Here is an 8,084-nt window from a genome sequence, read left to right on the forward strand (position 1 = left end):
TAGCACACTGACAAAGGTAGCTGAATTGAGAGGAGATGCATAGAGTAAATCCTCTGAACTTGAGCAGGAGGAATGTAATGAAGCAGGGAGGAAGGGGAAGGCAAATTTGAGTCTGAAGCAGGAAGTGTGCTTGAGAGACAGAAAGGTTATTGCAGACAATAAGCAGTGTGCCCAGGTGGCCAAGAAAGCCAAAGGCATCCTGGCTGGGATCAGCAATGCTGTGTCCAGCAGGACCAGGGAGGGGATTGTCCCCTGGGACTCAGCTCTGGGGAGGCCACACCTGGAGTGTTGTGTCCAGTTTGGGGCACCTCAATCCAAGAGAGATGTGGAGGTGCTGGAGCCAGTGCAGAGGAGGGCAAGGAAGCTGGGAAGGGCCTGGAGAAGAAATCTGATGAGGAGAGACTGAAGGAGCTGGGGATGGTTAGTGTGAAAGAGAGGAGGCTGAGGGGAGACCTCCTGGCTCTCTACAACTCCCTGAAAGGAGGTTGTGGAGAGGTTGGTGCTGGTCTCTTCTCCCAGGTCATTAGTGACAGAAGAAGAGGGAATGGCCTCAAGCTGCCACTGGGTAGCTTTAGACTGGACATTAGGAAACCTTTTTTCAGGGCAAGAGTGGTCAGGGTCTGGAATGTGGTGGGCAGGGAGGTGGTGGAGTGCCCAAGCCTGGCTGTGTTTGAAGGTGGTTTGGCTGTGGTGCTTGGGGCTGTGGTTTAGGGGTGAGCCTTGTAGAGTAGGGTTGTGGGTTGGCCTTGGTGCTGCTGAGGGGCTTTTCCAACCTGAATGTTTCTGTGATGCTGTGACATTTTGGAATGGTCCTGGAGGAATCTGAAGCAAGACTTTTTGTCAGGTACTGATACAAACATTAAGGTTAGATGGGAAGGACTTGGCTGAGGCATGGGGACTTTGATGGCTGTGGAGATGGAGGGGATCTGTAGTGTGCTTTAGTGTGTGTCAGGGATAAGCAAGAAAGGTCAGTGTTAATCTGGAGCCTTCCAGCTCTTGAAAGAGCCTGGACTCTTCTGCTGGTGATCTTCTGCACAAGTTGTTAGTTGTCTCTGTAAATTTCTTTTGACAGAGATGGATTTTCTGGAAAAAGCTCATCAAAATGTTTTCATCTGCCTCTTAAGACTTTTTCTTTTTTTTCTAATGCCTGTTGGTTTCCAGTTCTTATTATTTTACATACATCAATTTCTTTTTTTAATATAAAATGACAATTTTATCTACAAAATTCAGGCCTTCACATATTCCTCAACTTATTCATGTCATCAGAAAACACACTTTTCTGAACTGTAACAGCCCCACATCAAAAGAGGCCATCAGCAATAATGGAGCCACTCAATAGATGTTGATTTCAAGGCTAAGACACACCACTGTGAGCTGCATTCCATGAATGCTGTAGGGAATCTGGACAGCCAGGAGCTGCTGAAAGAAATCAGTTCTCCAACTGCTCTTTAAAATCCTTGTTGTTCAAACAGCTTCACTACGTCTTTGACCTGATGAAATGTTTACTCAAACCCTGTAGATTCCATTGTATCATTTGGAAGTTTCATTGAGTTTTTAAAAGCATTTTCTGCAGTGGAAGACAAATTTTTCATTGGAACTGGTATAATCCTTAAATAGTTGGTTAGGTATAGATTAATCTTTTGAGATGACAATGCACAAATCACAGGATCCCAGGATGTTAGGGGATGGAAGGGACTTCTGGAGATCATCAAGTCCAACTCCCCTGCCAGAGCAGGACCAGAGAATCCAGCACAGGGCACACAGGAACACATCCAGACAGGGCTGGAAAGGCTCCAGAGAAGGAGACTCCACAACCTCTCTGGGCAGCCTGTTCCAGTGCTCTGGGACCCTCACAGTGGAGAAGTTCCTCTTCATGTTGAGGTGGAACCTCCTGTGCTGGAGTTTCTATCCATTGCCCCTTGTCCTATCCCAGGGCAGAGGCTGTCCCTGTCCCTTCCTTCCTGACCCCCAGCCCTCAGCTATTGATAGACATTGATCAGATCCCTTCTCAGTCTTCTCTCCACACTAAACAGCCCCAGGGCTCTCAGCCTCTCCTCCCCAGGCAGTGCTCCAGTCCCTTCAGCATCCTTGGAGCCCTCCCTTGGACTCTCTCCAGCAGATCCCTGTCCCTCTTGAACTGGGGAGCCTAGAACTGGACACAATATTCTATAGGTAGTGTAGTTACTTTAAACATATCAAAAGGCCAAGTCTCCCTTTTCCCACTGCCATGTAGCAACAAAAACTTCTGTGGTATTGCTTCCAGATAAGTAATAGGTCAAGAGTAAGCAGTATTCAAGTCTTAATTTGACAGCAAATGTGCTTTGCTTTACGTATGACTACTGGCAGTGAGAGGGAAACAGGTGCTTCAGTTTGCACTCAATCACAGCAGCAGCTTCACATTTATTGTTTTTTCACATTTTTATTTTTAGAGGGTGCTGAGCACTGTTCTTACTGAAACAATGTTCTTCAATAGGTGATATCATGTAGACATGAGTTACCCAGGGAGGTGGTTGAGGCCCTATCCCTGGAGGTGTTTAAGGCCAGGCTGGATGTGGCTGTGAGCAACCTGATGTAGTGTGAGGTGTCCCTGCTTGGGGCAGGGGGGTTGGAACTGGCTGATCCTTGAGGTCCCTTCCAACTCTGACTGATTCTACTATTCTATGAATACTGGAAACTAGGGTAATGTTTTTAAAGGGATTATTTTGATGAGGGCTGGAGCTCTTTTTGTATGAAGACAGATTTGAGAAAGTTGGAGTTGTTCAGTCTGGAGAGGAGACCTTCTTGTGGCCTTCCAGTATCTGAAGGGGGCTCCAAGAAAGCTGGGGAGGGACTTCTTAGGATGTCAGGGAGTGATAGGACTGGGGGGAACGGAGAAAACTAGAAGTGGGTAGATTCAGATTGGATGTTAGGAAGAAATTCTTCCCCATGAGGGTAGTGAGACACTGGCACAGGTTGCCCAGGAGGTGGTGGAAGCCTCATCCCTGGAGGTTTTGAAGGCCAGGCTGGATGTGGCTGTGAGCAACCTGCTGTAGTGTGAGGTGTCCCTGCTTGGGGCAGGGGGGTTGGAACTGGATGAGCCTTGAGGCCCCTTCCAAGCATGATGACAATTCTGTGATTTTGTTGTACAATTGCCTGAGGGATAGGGGGGGATGGATTGCTAAAATAGCAGGCAAAGGCCCAACAGCACAACAGAGGGGGGAGAGCTGTTACAATAGTGAAGAAAGGCTCTTGATACCCAGGAGCTATTGAATGGTGCCTGTGATGGTGTGTAGTAAGTGGTGTCTTAAGGGAAGGCAGCTGGATGTTCCCCACAGGATAGGGATAATTGTCCCCCAGGGGAGCATAGTGCTGTGCTGTGTGTGTGCTGAGTGGTGCACAACAGACTCATTAGTAGGAGCTGTCAGGGCAGCATTTCTCCTGCTGTGATGGAAGATAACCTAGAGAAGGTAATTTTATGGCCACAACTAGAAGGGAAAAAAAGAGCTTTACTTTGCTAGGGCTGAAACTCTGTCTTCTCACAAAAGCTTGATTGAAATAGTGAGCAGCTTGCTTCAGCTACCCTGGGGTTTCATGGATCAGTGCTGTTGTTCTCATAAATTGTTGCGGAGAATCATCTCCACTCTTCCATTTCCTCCTGTCTTACATAATTCTGTGAGCCAGCTGTGGGCTATTGAAAAGCACCTCAGAGCCACTGGTTAGACCCACAGAGGCTCAGTAATTTTTGCTTTGCTTCTGAAAGGCTGCTCATCCTCAGGCTCCCTCACTTCCTGAACTGGAAGGTAGCAGCCCCTCCAGTCAATGAAGCAGGGGATGCCATGACAACCCAGCTCATCTGAGGTGCTGCAACCCAGATTCCAAATATATTCAGAACCCTGCTTTATTTACATGTCTTAACATTGTAGTAATCACAGAAACATTCAGGTTGGAAAAGCCCCTCGGGATCACCAAGGCCAACCCAGAGCCCTACTCTACAAGGCTCACCCCTAAACCACAGCCCCAAGCACCACAGCCAGGCTTGGGCACTCCACCACCTCCCTGCCCAGCACATTCCAGTCCCTCACCACTCTTGCCCTCAAAAAATGTTTCCTACTGTCCAGTCTAAAGCTACCCAGTGGCAGCTTGAGGCCATTCCCTCTTCTTCTAGCACTAATGACCTGGGAGAAGAGACCAGCACCAACCTCTCCACAACCTCCTTTCAGAGAGTTGTAGAGAGCCACGAGGTCTCCCCTCAGGCTTCTCTTTCTCACTAACACTTCTCCAGGCCCTTCCCAGCTTCCTTGCCCTCCTCTGCACTTGGGCCCACTCTGCACCTTTTGCTAAAGAGGGTTGAAGGAAACTTTAAAAAAATTCTTTTCCTGGTGCCTGTTGACCTTCCCTTGTTGCTGAATGTAACATTCTTGCAATCACAGAATCACTGAGTTATTGAGGCTGGAACAGACCTCTGAGATCTTCAAGTCCAGCCTATGACCTAACACCACCACATCAGCTAAACCATGCCACCAAGTGCCACAGCCAAGCTTTTCTTAAACATCTCCAGTCATGGTGACTCCACCACCTCCCTGGGCAGTCCATCCCAGTCTCTAATCACCCTTTCCAGCAGGAAGTGCTTCCTAACATCCAACCTAACCCTCCCCTGGCTCAGCTTCAGGCCATGCCCTCTTGTCCTGTCCCAAGTTGCTGGGGAGAGGACCCTGACCCCCACCTGGCTACAACTTCCTTTTAAGTAGTTGTAGAGACTGATAAGGTCCCCTCTAAGTCTCCTCTTCCTCAGGCTGAACATCCCCAGCTCCCTCAGCCTCTCCTCATCAGACTTTCCCAATACACCAGAAGAGAAAAATTCTTCCTGTTACTGTCCCAAAAAAGTGATGATAAATAAAATGATTAAACCAATAATTTTTTTTTTTGTGCCAGTAACAGGAAGAATTACTGCTAGACAGCTTGTTTTATCCCAAATTACTTCATACTCTAATTAAGAAATAATATGATTTCAAATTTGGTATAAATGCAAAGCTGGCCTTAGAACACATCTGAAAGCTGACTGCTGTTCCTGAGGGCTGGTATTTTTTTTTATGCTGAAATGCAACATCAAGCAGTTCCTTTTTAAAGCTATTGAAGTGTTGGCATCACCTAATAACAGTAAGCAATGTTAGCTTCAAATGTGAAGTGTGAGTTGAAGAAATCCCCCTGTTCAGAGCTGTTGAGGAGTGCAGGTGGTAGTATGTAGCCAGAGCTGAAGGAAGTTTTAAAACTCAGAGCTGCAGCACAGTGCATCAGTATTGGAAGAAAATTAGTCCTTGTGCAACTAAAGCAATTGAGAACCCACTGCAACCATTGCAGTTTGCAAAGTGAAGGCAGAGCCTTGGGAGTCTGTGTCCAGAGAAGCACCACGAGGATGAGCAGAGGGCTGGAGCTCCTCTCCTGTGAGGACAGGCTGAGAGAGTTGGGGATGTTCAGTCTGGAGAAGAGAAGGCTCTGAGTAGACCTTCTTGTGGCTGAAGGGGGCTCCAAGAAAGCTGGGGAGGGACTTTAGAGGGTGTCAGGGAGTGATAGGACTGGGGAAAATGGAGCAAAAGTAGGAATGGGGAGATTCATGTTGGATGTTAGGAAGAAGTTTTACACCATAAGGGTGGTGAGACACTGGCACAGGTTGCCCAGGGAGGTGGTGGAAGCCTCATCCCTGGAGGTTTTTGCAGCCAGGCTGGATGTGGCTGTGAGCAACCTGCTGTAGTGTGAGGTGTCCCTGCCCATGGCAGGGGAGTTGGAACTGGATGATCCTTGAGGTCCCTTCCAACCCTGACAATTCTGTGATTCTGTGATAGGAAGCAATGACATTGGCACCTTCAAACACATGCAGGTGTTGAGTTGGTAGTGTCAGATTTGTTTATGAAATGTTGCCAACTTGGTGTTTTGTAGGAAGTGTGCTCTCAGTGGGCAGAGCAAGTCGTGCAAGCACAGAATCAAACTCGGAGATTCCAGCAGCTATTACTACATCTCTCCTTTCTGTCGTTACAGGGTAAGTAATTTACTGTGATTTCATGGGGAGGAGCAGTTATTTCTCCCCCTACTCCTCATACCACTATATAGAACCACATTAACTACCTTTTTTTTTTTTTTTTAATCTGGATTCAGATCACTTCTGTGTGTAACTTCTTTACCTATATTCGATACATCCAACAAGGGCTGTTGAAGCAGCAAGATGGTGAGTAAGACACTGCTTTTGACATATGTAAATAGACACTTTCCATGCTGCATGTGCCTAAAACTTGTCAGGAAAGCTATTGGTTAGTAGCCAATGTTGTGATTGCAGGAATTGGGTCATTTAGTAGTCATTGTTGTGGATTACAGGAGTTTGGTCGTGCTCCACTCTCCAATAAAGCTAAATAAAGCCCCAATCACTTTTTGCTCTCCATCTAAAACTCCCCTTGTGTTGCTCAGGAAGAAAATGCTATGTGAAATTCTGTAACAAGAAGAGTTAGGAAATTTTTTTCCACACAGTATTAAACCAAAAAAAAAAAAAGGTCTCTTTCACAGAATATGGGAATGTTTTAGATCAAAACAACTTCGCTTTGGGTCTGGGCCATTTTTTCTTCTTGCACTTGTTGTTTTGGTTCTGCCCTGCTGAGACCACAGCTGCAATCCTGTGTCCAGTTTTGGCCTCCCAGTTGAAGAGAGACAGAGACCTGCTGGAGAGAGTCCAAGGGAGAGCCAGGAGGATGCTTAGGAGACTTGAGCATCTCCCCTGTGGAGAGAGACTGAGAGCCCTGGGGCTGTTTAGTGTGGAGAAGAGAAGGCTGAGAGGGGATCTGATCAATGTCTCTCAAGAGCTGAGGGCTGGGGGTCAAGTGGAGGGGGCCAGGCTCTTTTGGGTGGTGCACAGCGATAAGCCAAGGAACAATGGAGACAAACTTGAACAGAGAAGGTTTCAGCTCCACATGAGGAGAAACTTCTTTGCAGTGAGGGTGAGAGAGCCCTGGAGCAGGCTGCCCAGAGAGGTTGTGGAGTCTCCTTCTCTGGAGACTTTCCAACCCCACCTGGCTGCATTCCTGTGTGGACTCCCCTGGGTGCTGCTGCTCTGGCAGGGGGTTGGACTGGATGATCTCTGGAGATCCCTTCTGACCTCTAACACTCTGTGATTCTGTGATCTTCTCATTGCGTTCATTGAGAATCCCAGCAGCTGGTTTTGTCAGACTGCCTGTCAGGGAGAACTTTTTAAACATTTTTTTATTAAATTGTAAACAAGTCAACAGGAAAGCATCCTGTAATCATTGTCTGCCAACTTCTGATAAATGCGGTCTTGGGCATTGCTGTGGCATGGCAAAGTCTCTTGGCTCAGTCTCTAGTTACAAATGAAAGGCTTGAGTAAGCCCTGTCTCAAAAGGGAAAGGTGTTTTTTTACTGCTATTGCTTCAGAATCACAATGTCAGGGGTTAAAGCTCACCCAGTCCAACCCCCCTGCCAGAGCAGGATCCCATAAAGCAGATCACACAGGAATGCATCCAGGTGGTTTTTGAATGTCTCCAGAGAGGGAGACTCCACAACCCCCCTGGGCAGCCTGTTCTGTGGCCCTTACAGTGGAGAAGTTCTTCCTCATGTTCAGGTGGAACTTTCTGTGCTGGAGTTTCCATCCATTGCCCCCTCTCCTATCCCAGGGCCCAAGTGAGCAGAGGCTGTCCCTGTCCCTTCCTTCCTGACCCCCAGCCCTCAGCTATTGATAGACATTGATCAGATCCCCTCTCAGTCTTCTCCTCTCCACACTGAACAGCCCCAGGGCTCTCAGCCTCTCCTTCCCAGGCACTGCTCCAGTCCCTTCAGCATCCTTGGAGCCCTCCCTTGGACTCTCTCCAGCAGATCCCTGTCCCTCCTGAACTGGGGAGCCCAAAACTGGATGCAATATTCTAGGTTCCTTTTGAAGTTCCCTTAAACTGATGGCAGCCTGTGAAAAGCTCTGAATGGATATTTGATGACAATTCTCTCTTTCGTTGTTGTTTTTTTTTCTTGTAGTGGATCAGATGTTCTGGGAAGTGATGCAGCTGAGAAGAGAGATGTCACTAGCAAAACTTGGCTATTACAAGGAAGAGCTCTAA

General features: G+C 47.5%; 1 protein-coding gene across 1 annotated transcript in view; it reads left to right on the plus strand.

The window, feature by feature from the left end:
* The window catches only part of RAB3IP (RAB3A interacting protein), a 30,711-nt gene extending 22,627 nt beyond the window's left edge, over window positions 1–8,084 (plus strand). The window contains exons 8-10 of the mRNA XM_054399590.1: window positions 5,914–6,013; window positions 6,130–6,199; window positions 8,002–8,084. Coding sequence (XP_054255565.1) covers window positions 5,914–6,013; window positions 6,130–6,199; window positions 8,002–8,084 — 253 coding nt within the window. The remainder of the gene's footprint in view (window positions 1–5,913; window positions 6,014–6,129; window positions 6,200–8,001) is intronic.

Source organism: Indicator indicator, chromosome 3 (genome assembly GCF_027791375.1).
Source record: "Indicator indicator isolate 239-I01 chromosome 3, UM_Iind_1.1, whole genome shotgun sequence".
In the NCBI taxonomy this organism is placed as follows: Eukaryota; Metazoa; Chordata; class Aves; order Piciformes; family Indicatoridae; genus Indicator; species Indicator indicator.